The sequence below is a fragment of the Acomys minous genome (assembly GCF_964271855.1).
Source record: "Acomys minous genome assembly, chromosome: 11".
NCBI lineage: Eukaryota > Metazoa > Chordata > Mammalia > Rodentia > Muridae > Acomys > Acomys minous.
The window spans coordinates 91,551,863-91,566,641 of record NC_140492.1 but is presented as its reverse complement, the minus strand read 5'-3'; the positions used below and the strand labels follow the sequence as shown (position 1 = coordinate 91,566,641).

Genomic DNA, 14,779 nt, shown 5'->3' with positions numbered 1-14,779 from the left:
TTTCTAGACTTGCATCCCTGCTGAGACATTTTGCTGGCCAGAGTCTTTAATTTTTAACTTTTACATATTTTTTTCAAATATTCTCTTAGTTAATAAGTTATTATTTCTTCGGTCCTCAAAACCAGACCCAAACTTTAAACCCTTTTCCCAGCTTGGTGTGCTCAGTCACACAGAGCTCCTTGGGGAGTGGTGCTCCCCCGATGGACCTTGGCACATTGCTCTTTATACAGGGAATGAATCCCTGTGTGAGCGGAAACCACCCGAGGGCATGGAGACGATGTTTGTTTTCAAACAAGTCCTTTTTCCCTCCCCACTGTTCACACGTCACTACCTAGCACACAACACACAGTTAGTCAGGGCTTAGGCCTTAAGCAGAAGAAGGCAACTAGCCGTGGACAATGTACATGCTACTGTTCAACTCATCACTGTGACGCCATTAAAAAAACTAAAGTGCTTTGTAAGTTATAGAGTCCTTATCCCTACAGAATTTTATGTCTGTCTGTATAAAAGGCTGTAATCTATTAAAGAAAATTTTAGGAAGACGGTCCTACAACAATGAAGCCATTCTCTGATAGTTTCTAAGCACATTGATCCAGTGTCCACAGAGTCTGGATCTGGATGGCTAAGCAACCAGATACTCTAGGTACAAAATATCAGGCCTGAAGTCTTAGTTTTATAGCTCAATTAATCTTACTTTATTTTTTTGTGGTGCCATGAACTTTTTTTATTATTCAGATATAGGTGGTATTAAAAGCATAGTTGCCCTTCATTGAATTCCTGCACTTACTGATTTAAAGTAGACTTTTGGTGTTAGCTAATTTTAATTCTCATCAAGCATTTCATATATGTGTGTGTGTGTGTGTGTGTGTGTGTGTGTGTGTGTGTGTGTGTGTATTTGACTCTCAGAGAGATACTTTAATTTCATTATGATCTAGGAAGTATTAGAAATTATTCTTTAAAATATGTAAAGCATTTTACCAAAAGATTAATTTTAGATAATTGAGGGAGGAAAAAAATGCAAATACATTTACTTTTCTACATGTGTTAATAGTTTCCTTCTAATTATTTTCCTACTGTTTTAAGGACCAGAATAATGACTGCATATGTCAACACTGTCTAATGAGGGCCTGAAAGACCAAGTGGACCTACAAATGCAGTGTCCTTAGCCATATGCAGCCAACTTCTCCAGTGTGTTTACTGTCCATTGCTGTAGATACTTTGTAAACGTTTACAGCTAACTGCCTAACAAATCATCCAGTCTAGCTCACTATTTAGCATCAGAACATGATTAAGTTGGTTATCATTTTTCCTTTCTCAAAGATAATATATATTCACATTTTAATTGCTAAGTGATCATATCTGAATAACAGTATTAATGAAACTCATTTAGCAACCTTAGCATTCCATGTGGAATAAAAGGGAGATGAAAACAGAGAATACACATTACTCACCTTGGAAATACTGTCCATATCTCCTGAGCCTGAAGCAAAACGTGAAAAGATAACTTTCATTAGGTAAGACGGCATTTATAGATGGAAGCTGTTTAAGGTGAGGGAGCCACCTCTGACGGCAAAGAGCTCGCCCCCCCCACCCCCTCAGCTGGGTCCTAACAGCAGGAGCAGAGCCCTGGGAGACTGGTAGGGAGACCATCTGCATGCCTGGAGCAATTGAACACTCCAATGTTTATGTACTCTATACAGATCTACATGTTATAATGACAACGATGTTGTAAATCTAACAAAATTTAAAATGGACATTTCTAAGAGTGTTTGACAATATCCTGAACCATATTTTATTGCAATATTCAAAAATATTTTCACTAATATTGAAAAATAGATAGCACTCAACATACACAATAGAAACTAAACATATCTTCAAGATACACAGCGTTTCAGTTTTGATGCTTGAAAGACATAGGCAATGGAATTATACTAACAATCATCATAACATTGTCACAATAGCAGTTTTATTTTGAACTATTTTTAACTGTTTTATTCTCAACAATTAATGTTAGTGTAAAATATTGGAACGTTTTAATAACAGAAGTTACTTAACAGCAAAATTAACGTGAGGGGTTAGCATGACTCACTTGTGAGTAAAAAGGTACAACACTGTTACACACTAATGCACACATGCTATACCGTTACAAATTCACATGCACAATGAAGTTCACTACAGAAAGTAATGAGCTACTTGCCAACGACTGTGAAGCTCTTCTGAAGCTAGATTCTAGTAAGAACGTAACCAAAAACCATCTAACATGACCAAACACCCTCTTTTTTTGACTAATTCTCCAACTTGACAGATTGAGAGTAATCAAATTCTATACTAGTGCTGCCCAAGAAAACACTCTGAGATGACGGGTGTGTTCCTCTGTGGTGTCCACGATGGTAACCAGTAATTATGTGTGGCTGCTGCGCACTTGTATGTGACAGTGTCCCTGAGGACTTACATGTTAAATTCTCTCCAACTTTAAGGGGCTACACGTGACTGTTGGATACCATAATCAGACACTTCATGACAACAATAATAAAATGAACCAAAACTTTAAAATCTAGGAAAAATAAACATGGGTCCTTAAAAGCACAAAAGCCTATCAATGCATTGCAAATAATTTCTGAGTCACTCAAGTTGATACAGACTTTCAGAGAATTGAGGGACGCATTTCTGACCTCGAGTATGGTGAACGAAACCCCAGATTAGCTTGTCTGATCTAAGTGACAGGCTCTCTTAGAACCCTCAGCAGCACTGTCAGTGTTTAGACCACCTTAGAACTACAAGGCTGGCATTTTTTTATACTTTCTACTCATGAACACATTGTGTTAAGAGACTCAGTCAGTTTTGTTTTCCTTTTCTTTGTGTCTCACCACTGTGAATATTTAGTTTGCCTTACAGACACTTGGCTCCAGAAGCTAACAAGGCTTTGCTAACTACTGGTGCACCTGAGCTTGGCTTTACCCTGAAGGCCTCATAAGGGAACTACAAGTGTCACCAAAGCATGGTGACTAATCCTATTTTAAAATGAGGCAAACATTTAAATACAGACCAAAATTACGAAATTAGGAAAGAGAGCTAGTTTTTCTGATATTATATTCAAGACTGGAGATAAAAACACCTGGGGGAGGATATGGGAGCCCTCAGTGGTAGGCAGTGTTGCACACACCGAGTGGAGCTCCTTTGGCCACAAGACACTTATGCGTTCATGGTCGGTATCAGTACTCATAGGGCAAACTGCACAGAACACATACCACACTCCTGATTTTCAAATGCTCTCCAGTTCCCATAACCCATGAACTGTGAGTCACATCACATTCTGTTTTAAGTGGAAGAGCTTCGCTGACCATAAAACCCATTGTACAGGATTAACCTTTTATTGTGAGTTTATTCTGTACCTCTAATGCAAAGGCCTTACCTAAAGAGCCGTTCATGTGATGGGACTCCATTCCTCCTAATCCACCCATGGGGCCATCTGATCCGGGGCCCATTGGAAACTGTTGTAAAAAAAATGAAGAAAGTAACTGCGATCATATGGGAAATGATTTTTAATGTTGTTTTATAACATTGCAGAGATTGCCCGGATTTGTTTCCAGGTTTAGGGACTTCTCAGTACACTTTTCCAGGCTGTGGATTCTTTAGTTGTCTGCCCCATCTCTTATCTCCTCTCCTGGATGCTCAGACGCATCCTTCTTTTCCTTCTTGAGATACGCCCAGCTGGAGAGCACGGCCATTGCATGCAGATGCCCACGGCAGTTCTTAAGAAGCTGCTGATGCTATTGGCCTGTTATTTACGTTGAACCATGATGTCAATATCAACTCTTTCTTAGTAGGCGATGTGTCGTTGTTTGAGTGGGCACAGGGAATGCTTACATCTTAAACACTTATCTGCATATTGCTAGCTCTTAGTCAGCCGCTCTATGTCAGCTTAGCGCAGACCTCGTACAGCAGCTCTAGTCACACCTTTATAGCACCAGGACACGCCGGGGTGCAGCTGTGACGGGAAATTTAAGTCAGAGCCCTCTCACCGCCTCCAGACCCCTCTAGCAAGCTTCCACGCCCAGCTGGAAGGCAGGTAATATATAATCCTCTTACGTCTGAACTAAGTACCTACTGAAGTCAGCATTTTCTTTTAGAGGTTCTCAAGTTCAAATCCTATTCCACCGCATACGAACTGCGGTATTGAATACAGTGTGTACAGACGGAGTGGTGATTGTTACAAATCATACTAGCTTTCAGGATCAGGGCAGATTAAACCAGAAAGGAGGGGGAAGAGGTAAGAGAAAGGAAGAGAAAGAGGAAGAGAAGGAAGGAAGGAAGGAAGGAAGGAAGGAAGGAAGGAAGGAAGGAGTGAGGAAAGAGGACAGGCAGGCAGGCTAGGTAGCTTACAGGGGGAAACTACTCAGATAAGCCTGAACGCCACCAGCTCTGTGGAAAGGCGACTGTCTTCTACAAGAGTGAGGATGCAGACCGCATGGTCACACACCTTCCCAGAAGGGGGACAAGGTTGCTGCTTATGAGGGAGTTGTCTAGGCAGAACAGACAGGTAGGAAAGATGGCTCAGCTGAGAAAGGCGCTGGCCACCAAACCTGATAACCTGAGTTCAGTCCCCAGGACTCACACAGGGGATGGAGAACAGTCTACTACAAGTTGTTCTCTTGACTTCCACATGTATGCCAAAGCATGCTTACCAGCAGGAATGCAGACAGACAGACAGACAGACAGACAGACAGACAGACACACACACACACACACACACACACACACACACACACACGAGATGGAAAACAGTCTACAAGTTGTTCTCTCGACTTCCACAACAATGCCAAAGCATGCTTACTAGCAGGAATGTAGACAAACAGACACACACACACACACACACACACACACACAAACAGGAATGAATGCAATGAAATAAAAGCACATGAGCTGATCCTTTAGAAGAGAACATGGAACACACACACACACACACACTGCCGATGAGTCAGAAGCTGACTGAATGGAGCATCTTTACTGAGCTCTCCACAAGTGTACGGTTAGAGCCGGGCGGAGACGGCAGACCTGTAAGCCCAACAGCCTGCAAATGTGCTACATTCTACTCTGTCCTCTGCCTCTGCAACTACAGAAGGAATTTAACATTTAAAAAACTCTATGACTATAGGTATGTAGGTTTTAATTAGCTTAACACAAAAAATGTATTTGCTGGCTATTTTCAATTTTAGCCACCCTATGTACTTATATATAAGCACAACATTTATATCTATATTTAAATTTACTTGGACTACTACATATTATATTCAAAATCATTAAAATGTATTTATATTTACATTAGGTCTGTTAGGCCCGGGAGGTACTGCATTCATTAATGTATACATGTTGTCTCCAGAATTGGTTGAATCTGAAAGAAAACACAACTCAATTAACACCTACCAAACCCATCACAAAATAATACCCAAAGATGAACTTGGCATACACAGAAACTGACAGCTACATACACTTATAGAGCCATTACTTATGTCTGGAAACAAATACTTGACAGTCATTTTCTGACCCAAAGTTTACTGTTCTAAAGTCAGAAATTAGGAACATGGTAAGACGTATAACTATTTCAGTAATTTAGGTCAATTGATTATTACTTTTAAAAAATCCAAAAAATTGCAGTATTTATCTTTCATAAAATATGGATGATTTTTAACCCATAAACAATGACATATATATAAATTTTAAAGTTCAAATTCAGTAGCTTTTCAATTTTCAGGATTTTCTTAGATTTCTTATAGGAAAGAAAATTGAATTTTAGGATAAAACTGGTAGACTATACTGACTTAATTTAAAAAGTGAGATTACATCAAGAGTAGAAAAAGAAACTATGTTGCTTGAAGTAAAAGCCAGATTTCTCTACTATCGTTTTTTTCCCTCTTTTCAGAGACAGTCTTGTTTTATGGCTGTGGCTCGCCTGGAACTCTCTTGGTAGTCCAGGATGGCCTTGATTTCACAGTAATCCTCCTGTCTCGGTCCCCCAAGTACTGGCTTACAGACGTGACTCACCGCACTCAGATTTCAAGAACTCTTTGTAAACTTCCCAGTCCTTTTATTGAGGCAATTGCGATGTATTCTCCATAAACTCACGCACTTCTAACATTTACATGCCATGTCTACTAGCTAATTCTAATTAAGTCTCCACATATATTTTTTGAGGTAAAACCCAGAAGGAAAGCCAATTACTTTACATTGAAGAAGCATTAGTTATGAAACACTATTTTCTATTTCCTTACAATTAAATTTACTTAGCTGTATTACACTAGGTCTTTATTTTGAGAATGATGGAACGGTTGAAAAATATGTTTTGCATTGATTCAAGAGAGAGGGTGTGAAATAATATGCCTTTTCATAGTAGTGACCATAGAGGGATCTAACTTCTCCTTTTGTGACTTACTTATTAGACATTAAGTGGCTTGTGATTTCAGTGTGCAGCACTAGAGTAAATATGATATTATTCATGGGTCACTTATTAACAGTGACATACGAGTCCCAGTACTAGATTTTACTGCTGAGGCAGGGTCACACTATGCGCATCTGGCTGTCCTAGGACTCACCATGCAGATCAGGCTAGCTTCGAATTCATAGGGATCCACTCTGCCTCCCACGCACTGGGATTAAAGGCATGGGCCAGTACACTCGGCTAGATATTACTTCTAAAGCGAAATACATCAAAGTACTGAATAAGCCAGAACGGACCTACCCCCCCCCCACACCCCCCAGGAGACCTTTTTTTTGAGTCACAACCTATTCTGGTGGCGAGAACTTTTTCATGTCCTTATCTATGAAATACTTCTGTCACGTATCCTTGCCTGTTACCAGCCTTGCCTCATCAATTCCCACCTACTGAAATGCTAGTTACTAGGCAGCCAAGACCCATCTCAGATGCTTTCTTTCTTTGTCTTTCTTTCTTTCCTTCATTCCTTTCTTTCCTGAAAATGCTAATTCTTTTTTTTCTTTTTAAATGCTACTTCTTTTCTTAAAAAAAAATTACGTGTTTTTTTTGTTTGTTTGATTGATTTTTGTAATGTGTGAATGCTCTATTTGCTTGTACAGATGCATGCAAGAAGAGGGCATCAGACCCCTTCACAGAGTTACCATAGGTTTGCTAGGAATTGAACTCAGGACGTCTGGAAGAGCAGTCAGTGTTCTGAACCGCTGCGCCATCTCACCAGCTTCTCAAATGCGATTTCTAATTTGAGTTTCCCCCTGAGGGGTCTGAGTGCCTATGTGCTCCCCAACCAATGCAGCGTAGCTTGCATCGGTCACTTAGCGTATGTGCCTCAGACAAGAAATTAGATGTATTGCATTTAGTCTGTCTAAAAAGTTCTGTCGTATTTCAGAGAAAATTTTGGATTTCTTAAATATATGAAAACTTTAAAGGGATTTTATCTTTACTTTTGGTGAAAGGAAAAATGAGCTACCAAAATTAAATATGCAAGAGAGGAATTTATCATTTTCAAGACTAACTGAAAATATAATTTCATCCAAAAGAGAGAAAATCATCAAGAGTAATGAGGATGTTTTTTTAGGAAACGCCTGCTTCCTTTTGACCTGTGGAAAAGCTGTCTAGTGAGCTGAGGGCAGCTAAAGGACAGCCCTGAAGAAGCAAGCAGGCAAGGCCGGCAAGACAGGCCGGCGTGAAGCCAGGCTCCAGGCAGCAGGGACATGAATGCACGCTACCTGCACAGAGTGCACATTATGAGAAGGAAACGCGGGAAGGTGATCCGTTCATATAATTCTGTCTTTGATGGATTCTGCTTCATTTTCAATGTGAACAGTTTGAAGATAGAGATGATGACATATATATGGGTAGGGAGAAACCAGTAAATTTAAGGTAACATTCTATATTGCCAAATTTGGTCTTAAATTAAAAAAAAAAAAACAAAACAAAAAAAATTATTTACTGGTATTATTAACAATAATGACTTTTAAACTACTGCATATCTGAGAGTTAAATCTAAGTATTTAAGAACATTTGACTTACAGTGAACTATACTAAAATTATTTTTAATTATAAACATTTCTCATCTATTTTATTACCAGGAAACACTGAAAGCCCTAACTTATTTTGAAATTTAATAATTTCACTAACATTGGGACAGGAACAAAAATAGTTTAACACTGAGAACAGTATGTGAGCCCTTGTACAGAAGCCTTGGATTATATCTCCAATAATTTATAGTATTAGGATTATAGAGTCAACTCTTAAGAACAATCTAATAGCTCTTGATACATGGTCTATAATTTACTAGATCTTTGACAATTTAAATTCTAATTACCAGTCTCCAAGTGGGCTTAATACTCTGTTCTAAATTCTCAACGGAAAAAAAGGGCTAATGCTACTTGAAAGTGCTACGTTAAATTATTATGGATATACTGAAGAACGTCTTATTTTAGAAGATGAAAAAATCTTTCACCACTATTTAGTAAATTTGTTAACTAATAAATTCCTATGGATATGTAGGAACAACACTGTAAGCACGTCCATTCTCAGTAAGATGATATATGTGAGTGAGGTCAGTTTGCTCTTCAGTCTCCTGATGTTTTACTCCTGGGTACTTTTTTTCTGGGCTGCGGGCTATGGATTCCTTTCAGTTTTAAGTGACTTTTAGGGACGTGAAGTTGCTGGGCAAGTCATACAAATCAACACATTGCTCACACTGACTAAATCGGTCATCCACACAGGAGGACTGAAGCTGTTGAGGAACCGGCTTCTTCCTGCGGCTGCCCCTGCTGTCTTTAATCATGCTGAGACAATACAAATCCCTAAGTTTATCTTAAAAAACAACGTCCACACTCTGTGGTTTTATCCTGGGAGTCAATGTCCACATTTCTAGTTGGAGTTACAATACCTGCTGGACTAGGCATGATGGGTGTTCCTGGTGGCCCACCACCTCCCGGAGGACCCTAAAGAAGCACACCAAAGTTCAGTAAAACTGAAGCACCACATTCAACAACACAAGGAAAAGCAGGAAAAGGTTATACTTATCTTGATAATAATCTAATTTTAAAATACAAAGCAAATATATTTCTCCTGTAATTTATTTTCTTTGATGCACAATCATCTCAATATTATGCAAAACATCATTTAGCTTAACTATGTTGAGACTGTTTTGACAAGTTTCCAAAAACAATGAGCCTGCAACACTGGTTTATTATTCATGACTTAATCACATCACCTATAACAAGGTTAAGGAGAAATCACTTAATAGGGCCTTTACAAATCAACACAATAGGAATAATTCATGTGCACTTTAATTGTTTGCTATAATTTTCTTACATTTCATGTCTCTGGGTTTTACTAAAACTACAAAGACATTCACATAGAGTATCTAAAAGACACCCACGTGGAGATCCATATTACCGGCCCACTAACGCCGTTTCTGCTCTCTGTCAACCTCAGCTGCAGCTGGACACATCAGCTATCACTTCAGTGGGAAATGAGACATGATCCTCACTAAAGCTGCAGGCTACGGAGGCCACTGCTCCACAAACAACTGCACCAGGCACCGGGCACATCTGCAGTTAATTTCTGACAGCTAAATGCAGACTCTAGGCATGAGTTTAGAAGATTTCAAAAGCCCTATGCATAATGATAAAATTAACTATCACGAGACTTAAATTTTTACTTTATTCTGAGTATATACATACAGCTTACCAGTTCCCACTAATAAAAAATTTATCAGGCTTAGTGAATGACTTTAAGAAAGAGAGCTTTATCCCAATTTATTTTCTTTTTGATGTTGCTGTTGTCTCATGCAAATGGTGTCAAAAGTCAGACTCTAGGCTGGAAGAGCTTAGAGGAACATGAACCCTGAGACCCCAGCCAGAGCGGCGTGTGCTCTTCACTATGGCACTAGCCACAGCCAGAGCGGCGTGTGCTCTTCACTATGGCACTAGACACAGCCAGAGCGGCGTGTGCTCTTCACTATGGCACTAGCCACAGCCAGAGCGGCGTGTGCTCTTCACTATGGCACTAGACACAGCCAGAGCGGCGTGTGCTCTTCACTATGGCATTAAACACAGCCAGAGCGGCGTGTGCTCTTCACTATGGCACTAGACACAGCCAGAGCGGCGTGTGCTCTTCACTATGGCACTAGACACAGCCAGAGCGGCGTGTGCTCTTCACTATGGTAACAGACACAGCCAGAGCGGCGTGTGCTCTTCACTATTGCATTAGACACAGCCAGAGCGGCGTGTGCTCTTCACTATGGTAACAGACACAGCCAGAGCGGCGTGTGCTCTTCACTATGGCACTAGACACAGCCAGAGTGGCGTGTGCTCTCCACTATGGTAACAGACACAGCCAGAGCGGCGTGTGCTCTTCACTATGGCACTAGACACAGCCAGAGCGGCGTGTGCTCTTCACTATTGCATTAGACACAGCCAGAGCGGCGTGTGCTCTTCACTATTGCATTAGACACAGCTAGAGCGGCGTGTGCTCTTCACTATGGAAACAGACACAGCCAGAGCGGCGTGTGCTCTTCACTATGGAAACAGACACAGCCAGAGCGGCGTGTGCTCTTCACTATGGCACTAGACACAGCCAGAGTGGCGTGTGCTCTCCACTATGGTAATAGACACAGCCAGAGCGGCGTGTGCTCTTCACTATGGTAATAGAATAGTACTTCCATGGGGGTTAAAATGTTCATTGGTTTCTTCTTGTGTACTCATTCCTATTTACTGCACCCTAGTTGCCCATAACCTCTGAAAACTACTTTAGGAACGGGTTCCTATTTCGCCATTTTATCTTTGCTTCTTGGTTACCCCTTATGGAGGCCTATAGATGTAACAAGGACCAAAAAAAAGGGGTGATGGCCAAAGGGTCATTTGTGACTTTAAAAGACGCGGTCCAATACTGGCCAACTCAGCTTCAAGTTTACATGAATTACTGAGAAAACTTACACGTACTAGATAATAAAAAGGAAACTTTTTTTTAAATTTCTAAGAATAGAAAAAAAAAAAAACTAAAAGAACCTTCCAAATTAATACTCTATCGTGCAGACTGATCCGCTCTGTGGTTGGGATAAAGTTTTATGTTTTCTTAGGCTTTATGTGTGGCGAGTGGGCACGCACGTTACTCTCGTGAAGAATTGCGAATTCAAGCGTATCATTGTATAACTGGGCACGGCCCTCCTCATGATTGGCTAGAGCGCTGCAGTACCCTGCAGAAACATATGCCAGAGTGAGGCAGAGTGCTCAAGGCGATTTCAGCCAGACTGATAACTGTTTCACTAATGAACATCAACATATGTATGGAGGTTGGCAGATGAAGCAACTCAAGATGTTCACTTCTTGGTCAATACACAGGGGCTCTTCTTAACAGCTGGGCAACAACTTCATTGCTCAGATAAAATGTAACATCGACTCTTACGAGCAAACAAACCCACATGTACTTACTACATAATTCCCAGGGGACGCCGAGGAGTACGGTATCTAGAACGGGAGCAGGACAGAAACAAGTGTTTTGATTCATGTGACCACATGAAATTAAATGAGCTGACTTCCCTCTCATCAAGTTTAAATTTATCACAAAGCATAACAAAACATCAAGAAATGTATATCTGTGTGCGTGCCAAAAAATTCAAGCAATGTTGTATTTCAATATAACGCTAATATTGAAATCACAAGAAAATGTAGATTTCGGTAAAGAGGAATTCAAGGTTACAGCTTCAAATTATATTGGCTTAGTTCAGTTGTATCCACTGTACAGCACTAATGAGATATTCTATAAATAGAAAGATACAGATTTGTACAGCTAAAACCAGGAAACCAAGAAATTTCACATTAGTATTTTATGCAGATAAAACGTCTAGTCAATGTAAAATTTAAAAAGACAGTTTATTACTACTTTCACTCAGTACATATCAAGCCTCACATCCCTCCTTCCGTTAGTATTAAAATAATGCAATAAATTCAAAGGGATCTGCTGACTGTGATGTCTAAGGCCTGATAATTTGTGAAGATAAGATCCAAACAACAAGCGTCCATTTTCTGGGCCTGGGAAGGTTTTAATCCACAATGCTCTGATGACAGAAGTGAATAATTAAAAATGTACTCTAGAATAAACCCCTAGGTTTGGGTGTAACAGGAAAAGGTAAACATTTTCTTTTTCAACAAGTCCACTAGCTCATTGGCATGATAAAGTCCATGACAGCAATCTGGCTCCCTGGAATGCGAGAGTCAAAGCCAGAATAAGACCTTATGAGTGGTGAAATGCTGTGGTTCCTGTACTCTGAATGGCCCCCAAACCTGTCGTAACAACACAGTAACACGAAATCATAGATAAGAAAGTACATAAACCACAATTTTCCCTTTAAAGTACTTGATGATTTTGGGGGGTACTATTTAGTATTAGGCTATTTGAAAAGGCTCTCTCCTCACTGTTTGGTGTCCTTGTTTTCTATAGATACAAACCACACATCCCCAGAGCTTTGGTGTGTCTGTGGGGGTTGAGCCCAACAGACTGCAGCTACTGTGGAGAAGGGAGTCCATCAGGAAATGCATGGCTCTGGTTTCTTGTGCCATTTTCCATTCACGATCTACCACTCAGCCTCTTTAAGTACATTTCTTTAAGCAGTCTCACTGCCCCTTTGGCATCCTATCGGTTCCTAGAATGATCTGTCTCCCTAGTCTTCGGCGCCTGGTCAGTGTTCTCCTACTCTGATGTTGTCTACAACACTGGAACCATCTTTTACCTCTTGGTTACTCACAGAATACTGCAGTCACGAACGTTACTACACATCACTATGTCTCTTCTCTTTCTGGAAGTTAGAACTTTCGTACTGGAATCTGGACAGTTTCCTTTTCTGGCATCTTTCTTGCTGCTCATGCTTACAAAACTTAGCCTGAAATCCTGTCAGATTATTTTTCATTACGTGTCTGTAACGTTTTCTTAGTCACTTATTTCTTTGCTAGTTTCTAACTAAATTACCTCTGCATTCCCCTATGCACTGCAGTTTATTAATTTCTCATATATCCTAAACTCATTTTTCTAAAGCCCAGGAAACTGGCTCCTGTTTTTTTTTTTGTTTGTTTTTGGTTTTTTTTTGATCATCTGCTAGCTACCTTCTGTTTTACAACAGACATTTCCTGGAGGAAGGCGCAAAGCAAAGATGGTAAGACCACAAATACAGTCACACTCTGCACATCTAACTGCTCTGCCCTAACACTTTCACATCTCCCGGTTCAGCCTTTGCAGAAGTCTTGGCGAGGGAGAGATGTGCACACACATCTAGTCAATTCTAGGAGGAAGGAAAATCCTTGAGCTGTGGTCTTAGCCCACTGTTTTGGTATAAATATTGCTATTTGTCAGATTTCAAGTTTCCATAGTGGTTCAACACACAGCTATACAATATCTGAGCAAAAAACACATTGTGAAGTTTGGACTCATGTTTTCCTCTTGTGGGCTAGCCTTCAGAGCTACTGTGCCATCCGGAGTGGATGCTTTGTCCTCCTGTCATCGTCAGCAATGCTGCTGTTTACAGACTTAGACTTACATCTTTTTTGTTTGTTTGTTTGTTTGTTTGGTTTTTGAGACAGGGTCTCTCTGTGTAGCCTTGGCTGTCCTAGACTCGCTTTGTAGACCAGGCTGGCCTCGAACTCACAGCGATCCGTCTGCCTCTGCCTCCCGAGTGCTGGGATTAAAGGCGTGCGCCACCACGCCCGGCCCTAGATTTACATCTTTTATCCTAGAGAACAGCACCCTCTGTTAGTCTCCAAGCTCAGCCTTGCCTTCCAAGTCCTCACCACCCCATCACAGGTGAGACAGAACCATTGTTTGTAAATACTTTAAAATTTGTCATCTCATCTAGTCAGCCAGTTTATTTCCATCGTTGTCTAGACGAGCTCTTCTATTTTAGCTTATATATATACTATTTCGGCATTATGTTCTTCAGTTTTCTGATTATAATTCAGCATTTGGGCAACCGCCCCTGGCATATAACTGAACCTGCACTCTTGAATGTTGCCAGCAGGGTGTGACAGCATGGTGTTAAAGCCAAACGTTATAGCAAGAGACAGAAATACTACGTGAGTGTAGCGGGTGTGTTTGTGAGCTGGCAATCTGGGATACATAGGAAGAAGGTACAGCATGAGGAAAGATGAGGAAAAGAACTAAAGAACGGAAAAGAAATGAGATTGCACATTATATTCCGGGAATTTCAAGAACTTTTTTTAAATGGCTGCTACACTGTAGGACTTACGGGCTGTGTAGTAAAGCCCATAAAGCCACATGACTGGACCAGGAAAGAATGCATGCTCTAGGAAGTAAGAGGGTTTGTAAACATGTTCAAATGCATGCTCTAGTCATGTGACTCTCCAGACAAAAAGTGAATTCAAGTAGAATCCTGCAAAATTTCAAACCACAGCAAAGGGAGTCGTGGGCAATGCCGGCCGCAACAGGCAGGAGTGGAAAATTGAGAATCACAAATTATTTGAAAGGACACAGTGACAAATGGTGTCAAAACTCCAGTTCCAGGGGCTGCAAGGCCTCCTCTGAGCTCCACGGGCTCCTACACACATGTGCTGCTCTTACATACAGCCAGGCCCATGGAGGCACGCGCTCAACTGGAAGCTGTAATGACACACAGCCTTCGTGTCATCTAAAGGAACAGGGGCCAGGGGTTTTAAAAAAAAAAAAAAGAAAGAAAGAAAGAAAAAGAAAAAAAAAAAAGAGGGCACATGTTTTGAACTCTTGGAACCTAAATCATATTTAAATCATGATATTTAGAAGGAAGAACCT

General features: G+C 40.6%; 1 protein-coding gene across 11 annotated transcripts in view; it reads right to left on the bottom strand.

The window, feature by feature from the left end:
- The window catches only part of SSBP2 (single stranded DNA binding protein 2), a 246,434-nt gene that overhangs the window by 13,626 nt on the left and 218,029 nt on the right, over positions 1-14,779 (bottom strand). For all 11 annotated transcript variants that reach the window (XM_084801335.1, XM_084801329.1, XM_084801332.1 and 8 more), the window contains 5 exons: positions 11,437-11,472; positions 8,889-8,943; positions 5,322-5,392; positions 3,413-3,491; positions 1,452-1,480 (listed from right to left, as the gene is read on the bottom strand). In XM_084801335.1, coding sequence (XP_084657461.1) covers positions 1,452-1,480; positions 3,413-3,491; positions 5,322-5,392; positions 8,889-8,943; positions 11,437-11,472 — 270 coding nt within the window. The remainder of the gene's footprint in view (positions 1-1,451; positions 1,481-3,412; positions 3,492-5,321; positions 5,393-8,888; positions 8,944-11,436; positions 11,473-14,779) is intronic.